The sequence below is a fragment of the Colossoma macropomum genome, unplaced genomic scaffold (genome assembly GCF_904425465.1).
Source record: "Colossoma macropomum unplaced genomic scaffold, Colossoma_macropomum, whole genome shotgun sequence".
Classification (NCBI taxonomy): Eukaryota; Metazoa; Chordata; class Actinopteri; order Characiformes; family Serrasalmidae; genus Colossoma; species Colossoma macropomum.
Window position 1 is genome coordinate 22,373,987 of NW_023494804.1, and position 22,151 is coordinate 22,396,137.

Below are 22,151 nucleotides of genomic sequence, written 5' to 3' on the forward strand. Positions count from 1 at the left end.
ACAGCTGCTTCATATTTGCTGCCTTTTGGACTCCTGTCATCTTTGGCCACTTTGTTGATCCAGCTAACAGTATTTTGGAAAACGGGTCTCCAGGGTGTGGGCAACACACTGAGTTATCTGATGAATGAGGGATATTGAGCTGGGTGGACAACATGAGGAAAGGGTGGGGGCATGAGCTGAACTATGACTTCATATTTAAGCATTTGGAAAAGAGTATCAGCTTTAAAGAAGATGCCTTTGTCTTCTAAACAATATTACATTTCATTGCCAAGTTTGCTGAAGTCAGTATGCAGGTGGTCTACAAAACAACAGAAATGTATTAATGAAAAGGGGGTCACAGGTTGACAAGACTAAATCCCAACTAAAAAATTAATACATTTACCACAAATACTCCCTGGCCAGTTTATCAGAAACCCCATATCATGCCGATATACACTTTTAGCCTATTTGTTGATGCAGAATTTTTGTTAGCCATCCTTTAACTACCACTGCTGTGCTGAGAATAGTTCACTGTCTAAATATTCTGGTCAACAGTGGGTGGATGATAAGTTAAACAACAGATGTATAGTGATGTGTTGTTCATGAACAAAGTGCTGTTGACTCACAGTAAGAAGGGTTTGGGTTCGATTCCCGGACAGGCGACCAGGGTCCTTTCTGTGTGAAATTTATATGTTCTCCCCGTATCTGCGTGGGTTTCCCATGTGTACTCCGGTTTCCTCCCACAGTCCAAAGACATGCAGTCAGGTCAATTGGACATGCTAAATTGCCCCTAGGTGTGAGTGTGCATGTGAATGTATATGTCTGTTTGTCTGCCCTGTGATAGACTGGTGACCTGTCCAGGGCGTATCCTGCCATGACAGCTGGGGTAGGCTCCAGCACCCCCTGCGACCCAGAAGGATAAGCGGTTTAGAAAATGTGTGTGGGCGCCGACTTGTATTAAGATGACATTTTTTGGGGGGTGGGGGTGTTAAATTGACACAAAACAAATAAATCTGCTCTCTTATTATCCCTAATACCTACTTTTGTGTTAATTAGTTCTTGGCTGTGTGTCCAAGTATGCCTCACTAAAGTCTGATTTTTGACTATGACTTGCTTGTTTGTTGATGACTGGATGATGGTTTTGCCTGCATTTTTCTTGTCTGCTTGTCTTGTGAGTCCTGCTTCTAAAAATTCATCCAGTCAAACTATTTATCAAAATCTAACTTATTTTGTTTTATAAAAAAACATAACAAATTGAGCAATAACTAACAAGTTTAAGAAACTGAAAATGTTAAGAATCTGTCCAGGTAAAGGTTTAAGACTATACATAATTTACTTTTCTTTTATTTTCTCTTCACAGTGTGGACCTGAAAGTTCTGGAGAGGTTCTGAATGGAGGAATGGTGTCAGATCCTTTGCTATGTCTTCTCCAATCTCATTAAGCATTATCAGATAAGACTCAGCGCTGTTATCTTTGCAAAGGGAGGCTGTACACAGTATTAAATAAGGGGTGTCAACAATTGTGGCACACACAGATTTGAGAAAAATATTTACCATTACCAGGGGTGCCAATATTTGTGGAGGGCACTGTATATAGTGGACCTTATAAAGCAGGTGGAGCTTATAAAATGTCCAGTAAGTGAAAGTACAAGGTGGGTGGTTCTAATAAAGTGGATGGTGATCTAAGTGTACTAAGTTTCTGTCCAGCAGATGGCATTACAGCTCTGAGCCAGTAAGTACTGTATGTCATATTTGTCCAGCTGATTAGAAGGTATTTTTCAGACTGATTGCTAAGGACTGCTACTGAAAATAACCCACATGGTTAACAGTGGCAACATTTGGCTTCATTAGGAAATTATTCATCACATCAAAAATATTACATTTCTTATGGAGTCCCACAAGGTTCAATTTTAAGGTCCTTGCATCTATTTTTGTGTATGTCATAGGAAACATGTCGTCAATATTCAATGCTACTTTCATTTCCATTCCTCCTGAACTACTATTTCCATTCCTCTGTTGCCAAGCTTAAAATTGTATACAATTGAATAAAAAATGTCAATACTGATTTTTTTTCTCTGATTCAGAGAATTTGAGAAAAACTAGGCTTCATATACTAGACCTGAAGTAGGAAACCTGGGCGTAATCTTAGTCTCACATGTAAATGCAGTTACTTAAGTTTATTTTCACTATTTGAGACGTTTTGCTAAATTTAAAACGTGTATGTAATGATGATGAAAAAAACTAGTCCTTGTATTTGTTACAAGCAGAATTGATTACTGTAGTGCACTTGCAGCTGCAAGTGGTCGTCCAGCCATCACCGTGATACAGCTGTGCCTGGCCCTGCAGTGGAAAGCACTACAGGTGTTTGTAGACCTGCCAGTGGAGCAACACGACGACCTAGTGGTGTTGACCACAGATCTCCAGCGGTGGTTCGGGCAGATGCCGGCGGCACTGTCAGTCAGGAGGCTGTTCCTAGTCAAACGGAGGCTAAAAGAAGAGCAGCTGAAGGAGCTGCAGGGCTACCCAGGGTTTAGAAGGCCTACCTCTGGTACGAGAAGGCTATGCAGAAAAAGTTGGCACTGGAGCACTTCCTAAACAAGCTGCTGGCAGAAGAGCTGAGATGGCACGTGCAGTTCGTCATGCTGATCAGCCTCCGAGCAGCTGCTGCCCAAGCAGAAAGGGTAGAACCTGTCCTCCCACGGAGAGGATGCCCATGGAGCTTGTGTTCGGTCGCTCGCCCGGGGCAGAGGAGGCACAATGGATGCAACCCCCAGGAGAGCACTGAGAGCACGCCGCTGCTGAAGAGCAGGCATCCCGCAGCACTTGTGCAGGCCAAACTTTAAACATTATAGGGACTTTGTTCTGACTGTGTGGATTGATGGGATGTTGGACCCGTGTGCCGTCTCCCACAGTCTCCATGCAGCCGTGAGGAGCTTAGGGGGTGTGGCCATTCGAAGTGGCTCTCAGAGTCCAGTTGAAAAGGTCAGTTTGTTGTTGTTGTTGGTGCTGGGTGGGTTAGTCTGTAATTAATTAGTGTAATTGTAACCGAAGATGGTGGATTACAGTGTGTTGGAAGAATCTAGCCTCCTCAGAAGTCGTGTCCTCCCCCTCCCCATGTTGAGTTAGTGCTGGGCTGTATGTTGAAGTGCCAGTTCAAAATAAAAGAGCGTTCGCCTGTACGCACTGTTTTCCGCATCTTCTTCTATGCCACTGCTACAGCATTTCTGTTATTATCTGAACTCTTCCACTTTACACAGTCAAGCTTGTTACACACTTTTAAGAAAGATCTGAAAATGTATCTCTTTAATTTAGATTTTAACTAAAGTTTTTCCTTCCTTTTTTACATTTATCTTTTTAATTTAATCTATGTTACTGTCTCAGTTTGTTGTAGTTAATGCTATTAACCTTTACTTTTCCAAATTTATTTTCATTTATTGTGGTTATTGAATAGTAACAAAAGAAAATCACTTAATAAATTTTTTATCTTTTATTATTGGAACTGCACTTTATCACCTGTCTGTAAAGCATTTTGAGCTGCTACCTGAAGAAAATAGCACTTATTAGTAGTAGTAGTAGTAATATTTTACATGTTTTATAAATTAATGATGACAGTGCCTCACATTTATTACATCTATTTATTTAAATGTAAGAAACAAAACTGAGTTTCCATTTATTATGAACATTTCTGCCAGTACAGAATCTAACTGTGCTGCATGCAGTTTACATACAGCTGCTGTGTTCTCAAAGCTTTTTAATAGCTCACAGTTAGTTGGCTCTTACTGACTTGTGATGTGTGAGTGTGACATAGTGCAAGCAAAGGTGGATCAAATATTCATAGCTTATAACAATTTAAAGGCTGTGCCTGCTCTTTCTGTGGGTGGGGGGTCTCTGAAGTGTTAGCAGTGGTTCTAAGAGTGCTGGGAATTATTCATACGCATTCCTGTGAACAGAAGCATGAAATTTTCAGTGACACACACACACACACACAGTGGGCAGGTCTACAATTAGGCTTGTTTCAAAAAGAGAGAAATAACAGTACAAAAACTCATACTGTACTTCAACTATTATCAAAAAAACACTCACACAAACAAACATAAAACACTGCGCAAACGTCAGAGACCAGGCTTTATTTAGTTTTTCTCTTTTTTTCCGGTCAAAACAGCCATGTAAGCACGAGCCATTCATTTTTCAGCATCAGGAAAAAAAGCTGAAAATATATTTAACAAAAACTTACACAGAAGCCTCAACAACTAAATAATATATCAAATCTATCAGTATTTAGCCTGTCCACTCTTTGTTGTGTCGTCCATTCTCTTTGGGAAACTCGCTTTCAGTAGTTGAGAGAAATCTACATGTGTCTTCTGAGTATGTAATGTTAATAAAGGTAAAAAAAGTTTGTTGTCTGATGTTTATAGGCTTTTGTAATATTAATGATGGTAAATCACTGGTAAAACTGGAAAAATTACTTCTCTTTGTGGTCTTTCGGTGTTTCTAGTGCAAATTTTCTTCTTTTTGTCTATTTCTTTTTCTCAGTAAGAGCTTCTTGATAACTAAACATCCTTTCAGACTCACAGTGTTGAGTTGTCTTCTCACAGTGGAAGGATGGACAGAAACACCTGTGGATTTTTTCAGATATAAAGCAATAGTGGAGCTTGATTTTCTCCCCTCTCTCAAAGATTAAAGCTTTACAATGGTTCCTATTACCACCACTATATGGAATTTTTTAAAAATATAGGTGGAATTCCCCTTCAATGGCTGTTTTGACTGGGAAAAAAACAAAAGGTGGTCTCCGACTTGCACAGTACTGTACACAAGTTGAATATTTCATTTCTATGACCCCCTCCTTCCTTCCACACACACACACACACACCTTTAAGCCACTCCACAGAGCTGAGAGCTCCACGGTAACTCAAATGTTGTCACGGTAACAGAGGTGGTCTGTGTGTGAGATGTGATTGGTGTGTTGATAGCCAATGTAAGTCGTGAATAAACGATGCACTGTACAGTAGTAAACCTCTCACTGTGCTGGGATCAAAATCCTGTCCAAAGGAAATCCTTTCTCTTTTTAATGATTAAGCCCTAATATTAGAAAAATTAAAATGATCCACATGCCTGAAATATACATTTCTTTCCCCTGACAGCTGGGGGGCAGGGTGTGGAGACAGCAGTGTTTCTAAGCACTTGGCGCATCGTGTGTAATCCTCTCTGATGTCACGCTGGTGAAGGAGGGGCCGGAGCGCGCGCTGCCCTAATCCGCGCTGATAAGAGGGACACGGGGACGAGCAGAGATGGTGAGGGCGAACAGGCGGGTCCTTCATCCATCCGTCTCTTAAACAGGTAAGGCAGCGCTCCCACTTCTCCTGGCTCTAGAATATAATATTGTATTTTAAAAACAGCAGGTCAGTTCTGACTTCAAACAACGGAGAAAAATGACCGCGCCGTAGGCGTACCTGCCGGGTAAGTCCATTAGCAATGGAGGGACGTTTTAGGCTGCGTCCCAATATGCGTCGCTGCGCTCTAACTAGAACGCTTAGCTTGGTTGTAACCGCTTGCTTTGTCAAGCGCTTTTTACCTACTTGTGCTCTAACTAGGGTGCTTAGCTAGAGCCGACTTGTGTTTTAACCAGAACGACTGTGTTCTAGAATTCTATCGCGAGCGTGCTAGTTCTGAAGGGGAATTCCACCGGTTTTTCAAAATTTCTGCATACTTCTGTGGAGTCAGTGTTTTGATATGAAATGGATCACTGTAGAAAAGCTTACCGACTTGGATTTCTTTACAGTGGTGGTGATAGGAACCATCTGGGGTCATCACAACACAAATACAGCCATTTGATTTACTGTCCTTAACCACCATCGAGCGTATAACGTTATGTGTCTTCTGAGATTTTATATGTAATGTTGATGAATGTAAAATACTAAATTAAGTGGTAAATCTGGGAGAAAAGTTTGTTGTCTGATTTATTTATAGGCTTATGTAATGTTAAGGATGGTAAAGCACTGGTAAAACTGGAAAAAATAGTTCTCTTTGACCAGTTTGCCTTACAATGCCCTGTGTGCACCACTCCGCCATGTAAAAAATAAGCTCGAGCCTAAAAACATATCTCAAAACTATCATAAAACATCGTCTCCGACATCAGGCAGCATATTCATAACCATTTCATGTGATAACTTTCTGTGATGTAGCTAGCTTGGTCTGGTTCCTATCACCAACACTGTGAACTGTTCTGACTTTAAGATTCTCTAGAACTGAGCATTTCACATCAAACCACACTGAACATTTAATTATAGAGACATTCTGAAAATTAGTGGAATTCCCCTTTAACTAAGCTAAGCATACGCCCTAGCTAAGCGCTCTAGAAGACGAGTGGGCATATTGGGACGCAGCCTCTGCGCAGGCCACTGTGCTCGGACACGAGGTTAGGCTTTAAGTGCTTAGCTCAAATTGTATCGCTAGGAAATGAAATTCGTCTGAAAGTTTTAGTCGTGCCTTTCTGGAACATGTCAGCGTTTCTCTAGCAAAAAACAGCTCTGCGAATTTGAACATATGGCCACAAAACTTCAGAGGCGACAGCCTCCCACTGTGTGGGCAGAGCAGAAATGTTCAAGCAGATAACAGGCGCTGCACAGCCTACCTGCCTGCTGCCGAGCGGCCAATGGACGCTGCGCTAGACCCTTTCCCTCAGTCCGGTTGTTCACTGTAAGTAAGCCGTTGTCTGGACTAATTTTGTCCGGTTTTCTGTGTTTTTTTACTCACGACAGACGACAGTGAAGTTGTTCGCCACCTTCTTATTTAACCTTCCGTTCCACCTTAAATGATGCGGCAGTACGTGCAGGCGCGTGTTCATGCACCATAATGTAACTGCTGCACCATTTAAGGTGGAACCAAAAATTCAAATAAGAAGCGAACTTAAGCTTTGTCCACGACAGTGTAACCTCTTCAGGTGGTCACACCGGCTAACAGGGATGGGTTTAATTCCATAGTAATGGCAGCTGATACATGGTTTCCTCACAAAATCCGCTCAAAAAGTCTCCACTTTGCTAATTATGCTATATTATCTTACAGTGGCTTACATTCATTAGATTAATCGACGACTCACAAAACTACGAAAATATCAAGGCACGAAATACGCCGGATCTACTTCTCATGCTGCCTACTCGCTTGATTTCCTGCTATCTTGGGGTCAGTTTGACCCCATTCAGTGTTTAACGTCTCTCATTTTTTTTTGCAAAGTAGCAAAGTAAACATACTGACACATAAACCTGGATAATAATTTTAAATATAATAATTTTGTGGAGGTTTCCATTGCTGTGGTCAGATTGACCCCAAGGCTAAAGAAAGTGTATTTGAAGATGTCTTTGCTAACGTTAAGCCATTTCTTCACTGGACTAAGACTACAATTAGACATGGCTTCTGGTGTAAACACTGTACATCTGGGCATTAAACAGACTGCAGAAAGAGAAAAGGTTTATCGTGATGCCAAACGGAAGGAGGGGTGGGGTTAGCTGAAGATCCCTGAGTTAATGGTGAAGCAAATCCCCTGCCTGCGGGGTTTCGCTGGAGGCACGACAGATGGACGTGCTGAGCTCCATGCCAGTCGATGCGGGAGTGTGGCTGAGGCCCACTGTGGCCATCTGTGGCTGGGCTGTGGCCCATCATCCTGCACTCAGTCTCCTGGAAGATGGGAGATGGACACAGACTGATTCCTCACACCTGTCTGGAGCTGACAGTCCAGTAGATCAGGGACATCATTGTGTACTATTTTGAGTGTGGCATAGTAGATCTACGCTGTTGTGTAACAGCTTCCCTGGTTTATTTTATTGATTTTGTTGTGCTTGAAAACATTGACAAGACATTATTTGAAGGCTATCTAGGACTTCATGACGCTTGCACAAGCACTGAATATTTGAGTATTTGTGAAAAGGCATGTACCAGTAATTGCAAGATAACATGTATTATGAAGTAAATAACATTGTATTGATATAAGGGGCCGTAAACAGAAATGACAGAATTTATGACGCTGCTATGAAGCATCATTACCTTAAACTGAAGCGTAACACTTTTTTGAAGCCTACATAGACTTCATAACATATACATAAGCATTAATAAAGCCATACTTAAGTGTTTATGCCAGTAACAGCAGAATGACATGAGATGTTTTAGGAAGTAAGTTATGTTTATTGACATAAGAGGCCTTAAACTAAAGTGACAGCCATTTCTTTCATTTATAACACTGTTATGAAACATTATTCCCATATAACGAAACTTATAAGACAGAGGCCTAATTATGAGCACCATGTTGGTTCTGCATGTTTGAGTTTAAGTGCAAAAGTACAATTTGTAGTAAGGAGACAAAAGTGGTTGCAGATGCATAACAGCTCACAGTACTGGGGAATGATGCTTCATAACAGTAAATCAGACACATTTCTGTGACTTTAGTTTAAATCCCTTTTAAACTAAATTTCTTGTGTCATCTTGGGATTACTGGCATGATCTGGGAAAAAATATTGCTTTATCACTATGTTATATATATGTTATTCAGTGCTCAAGTATGTGTTATGAAGTCCCTATATGAATAGACATTACCTGTTGACATTTTTGATTTATAACACTGTAATAAAACATTCCCTAGTAGTGGCACTTAACTGACATTTTACTTAACAAAACATTTCATGTTTCAAAGCCTAAAATTTTTAGGGGTTAAACAGCAGCAACTGAGCTTATGAAGTCAGCTTAACCATCTATGCTGTTTTCACGTCCTGTACGTCTCATGCTTAGCTTTGCTATGCGCTTTGTCCCACATAACATTCATTTTTGTGATGCTGAAACCATGATAATTCACCTCATTCTTACCCCCCTCCTGGCGGGTCTCTGTTACGTCTGTGTATTGTCTCCTGTCCTGCCGTCTGCCAGCTGTTCATGGGCCGGAGGAAATGATGGAGATTAACCATCTCGTTCCTCTGAGATCGTGCCCTTATCCCTAAAGTGCACAAAAAGAGCCCAGTGCAGTGTCAGTGCCTCATATTAAAAAACGTACTTAAAAAGTGGTGAGAGGACAGTTGGCCTGTGGTTATTTCTGTTTCATGTAGATTGTTAACACACTATATAATGAAGTACATTGTGAGGTACATTTTAAGGTAATAAAGGTAGGATTTTGATTAGGGTCAGGATTAAGCTTAGGTTATTAGTTGGAAGTCAGGCTAGCAGGGCTAGCATTAAACTTTTAAATCTTTTGTTGGTCATGGTGTAGCAGCTATGTAGTCACTGCTCTTTTTGAAGTTCCTTCATCAATTAGGCAAAGGGTGGGTGAGTAACAAGGTAGCTGACCATTAGGAACCAGAGGCCTCTACAAGCTACATCACAAAAAGTTACTGCACGAAATTATAAAACATTGTATTACAATACTTTTGTGATAAGGTTTTGGCCTAATATGTTTTTGTAAACACATTCATGGCAGAGAGCTACATGCAGGGTATTATGAGGCAAAATAGGACCCGAAGAAGACTTATTTTTTCAGATTTACTGCTCTTTTACTATTATCGACACATAAAGCAGAAGACTTCATTGTCATTTTAGATAGTAAATAAAATGGTTATATTACAGTATAGGTGATAGATATTGTGACCTCTGGTTTCTTCATCAGTGTAAAGCAACCTGAGTGAATAAGTGTCTCTACAATAAACCATTAGACATTAAAACCCTTTGAATGCCTTTGTTCACATCTCAATGATTAACTTATGCATTTTAAAAAATTGGTGAAATTCTCATTTAAAGAACAACACTAGACTAATAATAATAAAAGTAATAATATAATAATCATTAGTTGTTACGCCTATATTACTTGTGTTTAAAGTATACAGTACTGACATTTATGTCTTTTGATTTACGTTTTCCTACAGTCTGAGTTTAGTTTATTATATTCAATTTGTCAGGGAACAGTAAGCTACTAGCTTATTTACATCTGCTGACCACAGCTGATCTTCCCATCAGGCTGTACAGCAGCGTCCAGGTCATGTCCACTCTGTCACAGCAGCCATGAGTCACAGGGAGGAGCCAGAGGAGGCGAGGTCTCAAGCCCCACCACCTCATCGCGGTCGGCAGCCTAATGGGACGCCCTTAGATGGAGGAGGCCGTCCCAGGTGGAGGCCGTGCCAGCTGAACAGCCAGGATGCACAGGGGAATGCCCATCATCACCACCACCATCACTACCACCAACAGTCCCACCAACACCAATCTGGGTCTACCCGGGCACCACCACGCCATCGCAGGAGACATGTCCCGGGCCAGGCCCAGCGGAGGGTGAGCGAGAGCGGAGATGCCGAGCCACGGCAAGGCCAGCAGCTCCGTCCAGGGGTGGCCAGGTACCGGCGGAGTGGGGAGAGGGGTCATCATCAGCATAGAAGCAAACCACAACCCAGAGAGGGTAATGGAGGTACAGCAGTGCAGCAGCCACTTGATGTTCCGGAGACGGATCAGGCAGTGGATGCTTTATCTCCTGAGGAATCTTCACAGGAATTGCTAAGCCCTTCTTCACAGGAGCTGCTGACTCCTTCTTCACAAGAGGTACTGACACCTTCTTCACAGGAGGATCTAACTCCATCACAAGAGGAGCTAACTCCCTCTCCACAGGAGGCACCAGTCGTTGAGGAGCAAGATGGAAGCAGCCCAGGCCTACACTGTTCCTCCAGTACCGAGAGCAGCCTCCACACCCACACAGAGCAGACTGAGGACCTTCAGGGAGAGAGGGAGCAGGCGGAGGAATGTGAAGGAGGTGGAGATGAACAAGAAGTGGAGAATAATCAAGAAAAGACAGAGGAAGAGATAGATTCTCATGAACATGAGCAACCATTTCAAGAAAATAAGGACTGCTTAGCAGCCAGTGGTGGATCAAAAGATAACTTCCGCTCTCACAGCAGGAGGGCTGGACCCATAAGAGTGGACGTGCCACCCTTTGCTGCGATCCCTCTTCAACCATTAGCCATGCCTCATTTCCAGCCTCAGCCTTTCTCTGAACCCCTCAGGAGTTACACCATGGAGCCCAAAGCAGGCACTACCCATTCCAGCCCAACCGGCAAAACTCCAGTCAGCACAGACGCAAAGCTTGAATGTCGATCTCGAGCTCACTCCTATGAAGAACCTCTTCCAGATTCCAGTCAAGAAGCCTACTCTTATTCCTACCAACAACCAAACTCTGAATCCTACCAGATGACTCCAGCAGAGTCATGCCGAGAATCATACCTCACAGAATGCTGCCAGGAGCACTCTGAAGAACAGCAGACCATTGAGAACAACCAGAATGTGTCCTCCATTGAGCCTAAACCCAAGTTCAGTCCACAAGAGGAGGCCAGACAGCTGGTTTCAGTTGGCTCCAGGCTGCACCACTATGATGAACAATCTGGAGACGAAGGTAGCAGCCCAGATAGAGGCAGCGTCCGGGTCAGGAACCACACAAGCTCCAATAGTAGTTTTGAAGAACTTCAAGAGCTTCAGAAAGAACAGCCTCAGATTGCTTCACCTTCACCTACCTTGGATAAAAAAGATTTCGTTGAGGAAAGGCCACCTGTGGCTCAAAGCCCAGTGCAAGGGTCCTCAAGGATCTCTGGAGATGCCATCTCTCTGGCAATAAAGGACATCAAGGAGGCCATCGAGGAGGTCAAGACTAAGACAGTGCGTTCTCCTTACACACCCGACAAACCCAAAGAACCGGTGTGGGTGATGAGACGAGACGTCAGCCCGGTGGAGGAGTGCCACCCACAGCTCTATTCACCATCTCAGCTTTCTTCTCCACAGTACAAGGTGAGTGACTGCCTGCATTTATATTAAAGTCAGTGCTTTGTGTCATCCTCATCTTAGGTTATCCCTGTTTAGTTAAAAATAACACTGCACGGTGAAGCTACTGAGCAAGACATATTAAAACGTCAACCACTAATACTGCATCTGCCACTTTGTCGTTTTCTCAGGCTCCGGTCGCAGATCCCATAGCCCCTCTGGGAGCGGAATCTTCCAGAACACATCAGTACCAGGATTTAGATGTCATTCCCAGTTTACCACCTGCTGAGGAGGTGAATTATTAATTTATAAATGATTTTAAGTACATTTTAACTGCATTTATATAGATTTACAGAAGTTGTGACAATGTCTTTTTTTGCACATATAGCTTAGGCGAAATTTGGCTGCCTTTCCTACATACGTTGATGGTGAGTTTCAGTGTCATTCTAATCTAGTGAGGATTTAGCAAGATTTGCCATATAAGTGTATAGTACTTACATTTTATATGTTATACATATAAATAATATATGTAACTGTAATTGTGGTTTTTGCCAGTTCCAGGACCGTGTGATCCAGAGGATTTAATTGATGGCATCATATTTGCGGCTAGTTACCTGGGCTCCACTCAGCTGCTGTCAGAGCGAACGCCCACGAAGAGTGCCCGCATGCAGCAGGCCCAGGAGGCCATGAACCGTGTCCGGGTGAGTGCCAGCTGATAGGGCTATCAGGTCTTGCGTGGTTGTTAGGAGCAGAGTGTTCTCTGTATCTTTTAATCTTAGAGAACCCCAGTCCTTATGCAAGTGTATGTCTCACACCTAATTTCTTCTGAAATATCATCTGAAAACCAATTAATGTGTACTTTATGGCCATTTTAAATGGAAGCTAAAGTGATAAAGTTTGGTCTCTGACTTTTGCACAGTACTGTACATAGTTGAGATGATACTCATTGTTGAGATGAGCAAAATAAAAAAAATCTTCTCCTCAAATGACATATTTTGAACTGGGATGGTTGTGGGATGTTCTTACTAATTGATAATGAAATAAAGAGGGCATTGTGTTTGGTTTTCATATTCAAAGCTGACAGTTATCAGACCTGGAGGACACTCAGGCCCAGTCCCTTATTCCTGAATGAAAGCTTAATGAGTCCTGATGAGTGCTGATTTTGTGGTAATGTATGTGCTGGAGGTTATCTGAGGTTTCTCAAACAGAAGAGGTTCATCTTTTTTCAGTAAAGCAGTGGGCACAACAAACAAATATGAGTGACAAACAGTTGATATTTGGAGACAGTTTTGCTCCTCGGGGCTGCTGATGTCACTCCAATAAAGTGAGGGCATGTTGATAGCGTTTCGTACGAAGCCTTACCCTATCACAGTGTGAGAGATTCCTCACCATGACAACCCGCCCACCCTGTCCCCCCTTTAGCCAAACTATCCCATAATATCACATTTGGAATAACCAATCGCTCCTTAGCCAATCACATAGAGTCTCTCACGGCCCCCCACCGTGTCACTTTGAATTTTGTGGGCTTCTTCTGACCCACTCTCTTTTTCTTTGTTCCTCGGTGAACAGGCAGCCCAGAAACAGGCCCAAAACAGACAAAAGGTACAGTATAATGTTAATGTTGGAGGCGTAGGTGTACTGTAGGTAGTAGTCATCTGTGTCCAATGTGAAGTGATTACTTTTGTATTTTAGTGAGTGATTTTTGTCTCACGTCGGATGTTCCCGAACTTTGTCGGAACTGCTAGATGAAATAGACGGGATTAGCAGCGGCAGGAATATTAAAAAGAAAACCTGCCCCTTGCTCTGTACACTCTGTCCAGATGTTTTGTATTTAGCTGGTCCTTTGTCATTCCAATGTGTGTCTTTGTTGATGTTGGCTTTGAATATCTGGATAGTTTTGTACAATAAAAATGACTTTGTTTGCTGTGGTGTCAGCAGGGGGCTGAGGGCGAGGCTCCATCTGCCATTGAGGTGGACCTTTTCATGTCCACTCAGAGGATTAAAGTGCTCAACGCTGACACACAGGTGAGTAACATGCTGTCATTCTCTCTCTCTCACTCTCTCTTTCTCTCTCTCTCTCTCTGTGTTTCTCTTTCTCTCTTTCTCTCTCTCTCTTTGTTTCTCCCTTTCTATCTGTCCCTAAAGTAGAAGGTTCCTGTTCCTTTATCCTCCTCCAAAGGTTTGTTAGTCTCTTTTTTAGTTCACTTAAAATACACAAAATACTGATGTTGATATTATATTGCTGCAGTTGTACGCAAAAGTTTAGGCACCCCTGGTCAAATTCCATGTTTTGTTGATTTTCTAAGTGAAAATAAGATAACACATCCTCTACAGAGAGCACATTTTAATGCACAATTACTGTTTATTTACTGGATTTAACATATTGATGCCCTGTGTAAAAGTTATGACACATTTTATATTTTATGTTTGATTTTTTTCCAATATTTTAAACTCTATTGTGCACTAAAAATTGCAGAAAAATGCCATATTTAAGTGTTTTTTCTTAAATTCTGACTTAAATTAAATCTTAAATTTTCTCTCTGCTAGTCTTGGTTTCAGCTGTAATTATCTTGGCTGTTACACAATGTCTATACTATTTTCATTTTGATTTATTTTATTTGCCATAACATGACCTAAGTTCATTATATTACCTTGTTAGCTATTGGCCATTTTACTCCAGTGTGTCTTCTACAAAGCTTCAAATGCAATAAATGTCTTTATTGAAAACAAACTTTATTTCTCTATTTAAAGCCCCTTTTTAAACAATCCTGACCCTCTCATCCAGTTGTTAGTGTCCCATCTGCCCTCTCTCACTGTGGAGATTGATCAGATTCTCTCTCTCTCTCTCTTTCTCTCTCTCTGAAGATGATGAGTTAACTTATTTCTACTTAGAAAATTCCACTTACAAAATGTGTAATTTGACCGAGGGTGCTAAAACGTTTGCACACGACTGTGTGTATTGTGATTAATAATAATAATAATAATAATAATAATAATTTATATAGCACATTTCATTTTAGTTATACAACCAAGCTTTACACAGGAATGTAAGCAAAACATTGGGAAGATATTTGTTGCCACAAAATAAAAAAAACTTAATGCTAATAATGAGTAAAAGGTAAATGGGACCAGCTAGTTCACAGTCATGCGAATGAATTCATGCTCATTAGTCTGTTTGCCATTTGGCAGTTTTAGCTGAACTGTTCTTGACTCATAGTTATATGACTCATAGTATCTTTGTTTTGCAGGAGACCATGATGGACCATCCTCTGAGGACCATCTCATACATAGCGGACATTGGGAACATGGTGGTCCTGATGGCTCGCAGGAAGATGGTCAGGTCCCGCAGCACTCAGGAGCACCTGGACACAGCAGACGTTCATCACTCAAACCCAGCACGGGACGAGCGCCATCAGTACAGGATGGTCTGCCATGTCTTTGAGTCAGAGGACGTGAGTACAGCTTTGGTGCTCTTAGATAATTTTTACTTCAGTTTTGCTACACTTTTAAATGTAATTACACAATTACATTATTAGTCACATAGTTAACAGAAAATCATGCAGAAGCCTCAACAACTAACTATAGTTTAGCATTTAGTATTTCACTATTTATCTTTGTGACAGCTTCCAGTGTTTTCAGGAGACTTGTCTTTGGTTATTCAAAGAAATATATTCCACGCCTCCAAAGTTCAGTTTTAGAAGTTGCTTGCAGTTTCGGCTTTTTATAATTCAAAGCATCCCAATTATAAATTTAGACTCATCCATAAAACCTCACTCCACATCTCACATTAAGTTTCGGTGTTCTTGATAGCTTACGAACACAAATGTAGTTTGGATTGAAAGCTTAGAATTTGCACTTTCAACCAAATTTCTCAAGTTTTTTTCAAAGAATGAAATTTGAAATAATTACACGTTCCTTTTGTTTTCACTGGTAATAACAGAATCTCTTATTCCCTTGCTGTAAACTGGTGAAATTCGCTGTGGGTTGTGTGGATTGAAACTGATAGTTGGCTTTCACCACAAATCGCAGTGAAAGCTTTAATTGGTTGCAGTGATCTTCTGTTTTATTTGATTTATGACATTAGAAAAGTGTTCAGAAGTGGAATGACTAATTCTAACTTGCTCATATTGAAACCTATTTCTTTTTAACCCTCAATTTTTGCTTGAGACTTAAATTCTAATTAAATTCTGACTTAAATTAAATCTTAAATTTTCTCTCTGCTAGTCTTGGTTTCAGTTGTAATTATCTTGGCTGTTACACAATGTCTATACTATTTTCATTTTGATTTATTTTATTTGCCATAACATGACCTAAGTTCATTATATTACCTTGTTAGCTATTGGCCATTTTACTCCAGTGTGTCTTCTACAAAGCTTCAAATGCAATAAATGTCTTTATTGAAAACAAACTTTATTTCTCTATTTAAAGCCCCTTTTTAAACAATCCTGACCCTCTCATCCAGTTGTTAGTGTCCCATCTGCCCTCTCTCACTGTGGAGATTGATCAGATTCTCTCTCTCTCTCTCTTTCTCTCTCTCTCTCTCTCTCTCTCTCGCTCTCTCTCCCTCTCTCTCTCCCTCCCTCCCTCCCTCCCTCCCTCCTCCTACAGGCTCAGTTAATAGCCCAGTCCATTGGTCAGGCCTTCAGTGTGGCATATCAGGAGTTTCTGCGGGCGAACGGTATTGACCCTGAGGATCTGAGCCAGAGAGAGTACAGTGACCTGCTCAACACTCAGGATATGTACAACGATGACCTCATCCACTTCTCCAAGTCTGAGAACTGCAGAGATGTGAGCGCAATACAATATCATGGTCTAATATAATAAAATATAATACAATGGAAAATAATATAATATGCTCCATCACGCTGTTCTGCTTTACTTTGAAACTGCCCAACTTGCAGTGAATTGAAGATGGATGTCAGGTTTTAAATTACAGTGATAGAAATGTTAATAATAAGTTTAGAATGTTTCCCTTTTTATGCAGCTCAGATTGCTGTAGACAGTGTTTTCCAGTTTGTCGTCATGGACACAGTGGATAAACAGACAGTAGAAGGCATGTCAACTTTAAAGTACCTGGAACAGATTTTAGTTTATCTAGGAGCTGATGGGTTATAGAACTAGAAAAAATTAAAAAGTACTAAGAGCAAAGTATAATGAATTTTCTTTCATTTTTTCAAAAGCCAAAAAATGATAAATAATAGTAGCGAGAAACCGATATATAGACACATTGCAGTGATAAACAGGATTAAAATGAGGAATTTTACCGTTTGCTGTACCATATAGAGCTCAAGTTATTCTACTAATTTATAGGAATATTTTTTATCTGCGTAATCCTTATGATACTCACATAGTTATGGACTTGGTTAGAGACGGTTTTGTGAGAATGGCACATTGGTTGCCTAATGCATTTGGCTAGAGCTCACAACTCAGAATTTCTCGCCTCTGACCAGGAAAAACCTAAGAAAATGTTGTTTCAGAAACACCCTCAGTCAAAGGACATCTTTTGTTGGTTTTCTAAGTGAAATCATGCTAACATATCAAAGGAAAACTTAAATATACAATTTTTCTGCAAATTTTAGTGCAGTTTTTTTTTTTACTTTAACATATTGGAAAAAATGAAACAAAAATATTAAATGTGCCATAAATTTTGCTTTCAGTACAGTAATTGTGTGCAGTAGTGTGTTCTCTGTAGAGGGTTTATTAACTTATTTTCACTTCAGAAAATCAACAAAATATGTAACTTGACCAGGGGTTCGCAACGTTTAGCATATGACTGCACCATATCATTAATCAAGTTTTAACCTAAAATGAATCAAGTCCTTTTTATTGTGTATCACCTGCGTATAATCATGGACTATAATTCATTAACTAACTACTGTTATATGGGCTCTAATAGCTGATTCAGCTCATAATCCGGATGTTATAATTCACCAGTAACAATTGTGGTGTTTAATCAGGGAAATCATGAGACTAAACAGGCTTTAGGATTGTGGTGTAACCGTGTGTAACACCGTTTGTCAGCCCTGTCCTGAGGTTTTGTGTGTTCTAATGCTGTGGTTTCTAATCACAGAACCACACAGTTTAGCAATTTTTTCTGCTGTCGCACCACCTCCACTCTGGAATGGCTAATCAATTAGCTGATTAGTCAGAATCAGGTGTGTTGGAGCAGGAACAGCACAACAACCCTGTTCTCTACCATGTGTGTCTACAGGTGTACATAGAGAAACAGAAGGGGGAGATTCTTGGAGTGGTCATCGTGGAGTCTGGCTGGGGTTCCATCCTGCCCACTGTCATCATCGCTAGCCTAATGCATGCTGGGCCAGCAGCTAAATCAGGACGCCTCAACATCGGAGATCAGATCATGACGGTGAATGGCACCAGCCTGGTGGGCCTGCCACTGTCCACATGCCAGAGCATCATCAAAGTAAGGGTCATCTGCTGATCATGTCACTGCAATGTGGTATCCGTGTCAGGTCATGGATGTTATGTGCAGACAATAAATTAAAGCAGTAAGCCACGAGTGGCAGTGTGTTACAGTGATTTTAGCACGGGTGTTATTAGGCACGACCTGAAGCAGAGTAAACCCCCTTAGCCATGATAAAATTACTATAACATATGGCCTCAAGTGGGTTATTGGTTCTTGAAAACGCTGGATGACATAAAATATAATAAAATACAAAATTTTTAAATTATTTTTTCTTTAGTATTATTAATAATCGAACAATTATTCTACCAAGAAATGTAGTACTTTTACAGTATGTGATTGTTGTCACACAACAATTAAAAAAGACTGCCGAATAAGGAGAGAGAGCGTTCAGTCGGCCATCATTGCAGTTTTCAGTCTTCTTTAGCACCAAGCCAGTGATGTTGTACACTCCTTTTTTATATGCTGGGGCTGAATCTCAAATGGCTCCCTCCTTTCTACATAGTGCACTACATATAGTATATTAATAGTATACTATTTTAAGTATTAAAATCTTGGCTTCTGCACTCAAACAGTGCATAATAAATAAATATTTGGGATTCAGCTGTGTCCATACTGGATAAAAAGTGCACTATTTGGGTGTAGGAGCTGGAAGACACAGACATTTAAAGCATGTAAGCCATTCCAGTGACATGTTTTGTTTTTGTTGCGTTTGTACAGTGAATCAAATAGTAAGAAGATTAATTCAAAGCCTTTGATATTAGTGGAGGAATGGTGTAGCCTGTTAGCTCATCTGCCTAGTTCTAGTTAAGAAAATAAGTTGTCAGCCCTTCAGTTTAAACAAAACTGGGTTCTTACTTACATCAGTTCACTCAGTGATCCATACAAGCAGCATTAGAATTAAAGATTATTCCATTAACAGCACAAGGATTTCAGCACAGTTTACGGAAATTGTAGGTGTATATAAATCAAGTATTTTATAATGGCTCAGCCAATCAGATTTTAGGAATGAGACTGTTTTAAAATGTTTATTTTAAAATGTCCATTGTTTTATAGTTTTTCATAGTTCCAGTTTCATAATCTGAGTTGCTGTGATAAAATGCTTGATATTCAGCTAAATTATGTGTATGTGAAGTGAATTGATCGTTTGCAGAATTTAAAAAAAAGTCAGACCTCTTTTAATTACTGTTGCTGTGTCCATCAAACTAACAGTTCAGGCTACCTGGTGGCACTTGTGCTAACTGGCTTAGCAGCTAAGTAGTACAAAGGAAAATGTGAAAAACACAGAGAAGTTACATTTGAAGCATATTTAGAAAAAAAGGTCTTTACAGGATGTTTAGTGCAGACGTGTATGTTTGAGAACTGACAAAATAAAATTGTAGGCCAAGCTTTTAATAGTTTTGACATTGAGTGAATAAGGTCCAAAACCTTTCAGCTTCAGGAATTAAATAAATACAGCATCACCCTCCAGATGATCAGGATAGCATTTCTTAGTCTAATATCTTTACAGAAAATTCACATATATTTCACATCTCAAGTGGGCAAAACCACATCTCTTCACACGTAATAATGTGTGGTCAGATGAGACGTGATCACACATTTTTTCACATGATAACACGTGAAAAATAACAAAGTGTACAAAACCACATTTATTCACATGATACTTATGCAAGGGTAATTCTGGCTAATTACCTGCTACCAGCACATGCCTATTAAACATGTTGCCGTTTAATAAAAGCCATAAACAAGTCAAGGCTGTGCACTACAGAGACTTTACTATAACGTGATTAAAGGTTAAAGAGTGTTGTTAGGCCAAAGCAAAGCTGATGGCTTATTGTTTTATGATGTTCCAGGGACATGCTTATAAGTAGGTGCTGAATATTCCCCTGTTGGGCACCTCCAAGGTGATCATCGTATCTTGAATAAATTTATTTAAATGAATCTGCATACCTCCTCTTCAGGGGCTGAAGTCTCAATCCAGGATTAAAATGAACATTGTCCGGTGTCCTCCGGTCACCATGGTCCTCATCCGCAGACCCGACCTCCGCTACCAGCTTGGTTTCAGTGTGCAGAATGGCATTGTGGGTAACTTCTGGCCTGTCATGCTATATTGTGTTTATGGATTTGTTATTGTTTTCTTACCATTATAAATCACGTTAAGGATGTTTTGGCTTCTGCTTTAAGGCTATGTTTTGTTTACATTGAGTTTTTTCAAGTTCAAAGGAAAATGATCATTTTGTCTCATTTGAATTGTCCTGAAGTATTTATTTGTCAATGTTGTACTTATTAATAGGAGTTTCGCTACAAGCAAGAGCAGCTTAAACCAGACAAAGAAGTCACTTTCCATAGATAATTAGGTTATCTGTTGAAAGCAACTTTGTTAGGGTCACAGTTACAGTTAAAATTCGTACCATAGAGTTAAACTATCTTGGAATATAATTATAAGTTTATTTGAAAACAAGAAAGCTAATATATAATATATACTCACATTACATCCTAGTAAATAAAAAAGAAAATATACTTTAAATATTTATATACAAAATAAAGGATATTTAATTAGTGTAGTTTAAACTAGTTTATTGAAGTTCATGTTTTCTCTCCAATCCAGATTTGCAGTCTCATGAGAGGAGGTATAGCTGAGAGGGGTGGAGTCAGAGTGGGTCATCGCATCATCGAGATCAACGGCCAGAGTGTGGTGGCCACCCCTCATGAAAAGATTGTTCATATTCTGTCAAATGCAGTTGGAGAGGTATGGCAGAGCCAATGTTACAGACAATTACAGTTAGAAGTTTACAGGTATAAAATTAAAGGAATTTTATCAGCTTTTCAAAATTTCTGCATAATTCTATCATTAACAAGTAAACAGGAAATGGTGCTTTGTAGAGAAACTTGTGAACTCAGTTTTCTTTACAGTGGTGCTGATAGGAATCAGGGGCTATGATGCCAACAACCTAAAAGTAGACATTTTATTTATTAATAAAAATGACCAGTGAACCTACACACAGCTTGTGTTTTGTATGTTATGGTTAAATAGTGGTAATTCTGGAAAAAACTGTTTTGGGAACCGTTTTGCCTTAGAACACCCTGCAGGTACCCCTCTGCTTTAAATATATTGTAAAAAATACATTTCAGGCCAAAAATTGATCTCAAAACTATTGTAAGCACCAGGCAGTGAACTCATAATGCTTTTGAATAATGGCTTTCCATGAGGAAGCTTTTAGAGTCATTAAACTCTTCAGACGTCTGGTTCCTACCACCACCACACCACAGTTCCGACTCTGTAAATTTCTCTAGAATGGAGCATTTCACATTAAACCACTCTGTCTGACTGTTTACATCTCAACTATTTAAATATGCAGAAATTTTGTTCAATTCACTTGAATTCCCCTTGAATACAGGGTGTTTATACCACAGTGTGCTTTCTGTGCATTGTTAGGTGAAATTGCACAGGATTTATCACTTCAGATATTAATGAAACTTGAAAGTATTTTACCTTACTGGAGTGTATCTATATATATCTATATCTGTTCTCTTTCCAAATCAGCCTCCAAATCAGCGCAGCTCATTGTCAGAATCTCTGCCAAAACACTAACATCTTTAACACATCATGAAGGGCAGATGAGCAGTGGATAATCTAATTAATTTCACATGCACATTCTCAATCTTTCTCTCAGATCCATATGAAGACCATGCCTGCTGCCATGTACCGTCTGCTGACCGCGCAGGAGCAGCCTGTCTATATCTGAAAGACACTGACAGCGCAAATGCCAGGGCTACATTTCACTCACATCTGTTCATTTAAATGTGGAATATTTATGTGATTGTTTACATATTTATTACACTGGATGTAAATCTTTTTTTTCTCAGAGCATTTTGACCTGCCTTAATCTGTCTATCCTGATTGACAGCCGAACATGACCGTAAGGCTGGGCTTACACTGCATTATGTCTTTTAAGAAATAATCCATCATGTTTGCTCAAACA

At 40.1% G+C, this 22,151-nt stretch overlaps 1 protein-coding gene across 3 annotated transcripts; it reads left to right on the forward strand.

The window, feature by feature from the left end:
* The first annotated feature begins 5,246 nt into the window (after window positions 1-5,246).
* Window positions 5,247-22,028, forward strand: apba1b (amyloid beta (A4) precursor protein-binding, family A, member 1b). Of its 3 annotated transcripts, XM_036594510.1 has the most exons (13): window positions 5,247-5,315; window positions 9,966-11,771; window positions 11,936-12,037; window positions 12,133-12,172; window positions 12,300-12,445; window positions 13,314-13,346; window positions 13,680-13,769; window positions 14,993-15,196; window positions 16,353-16,532; window positions 17,956-18,168; window positions 20,130-20,249; window positions 20,777-20,917; window positions 21,843-22,028. In XM_036594510.1, the coding sequence occupies exons 2-13, from the start codon at window positions 10,011-10,013 to the stop codon at window positions 21,912-21,914; spliced, it is 3,102 nt and encodes a 1,033-aa protein (XP_036450403.1). In that variant the 5' UTR covers window positions 5,247-5,315; window positions 9,966-10,010; the 3' UTR covers window positions 21,915-22,028. The 3 variants fall into 3 exon arrangements, with proteins under 3 accessions (XP_036450403.1, XP_036450404.1, XP_036450405.1); XM_036594511.1 differs by lacking the exon at window positions 13,314-13,346; XM_036594512.1 differs by lacking the exon at window positions 13,314-13,346 and having other exon boundaries at window positions 13,683-13,769.
* The last annotated feature ends 123 nt before the right edge of the window (window positions 22,029-22,151 follow it).

Excerpts from the sequence above, each read along its gene's own strand:
- apba1b (XM_036594510.1), top strand. The coding sequence starts at position 10,011 with ATGAGTCACAGGGAGGAGCCAGAGGAGGCGAGGTCTCAAGCCCCACCA. Across the intron at positions 15,197-16,352 it reads ATGTCTTTGAGTCAGAGGAC|GCTCAGTTAATAGCCCAGTC; the intron begins GTGAGTACAGCT and ends CTCCTCCTACAG. Across the intron at positions 18,169-20,129 it reads CATGCCAGAGCATCATCAAA|GGGCTGAAGTCTCAATCCAG; the intron begins GTAAGGGTCATC and ends CCTCCTCTTCAG.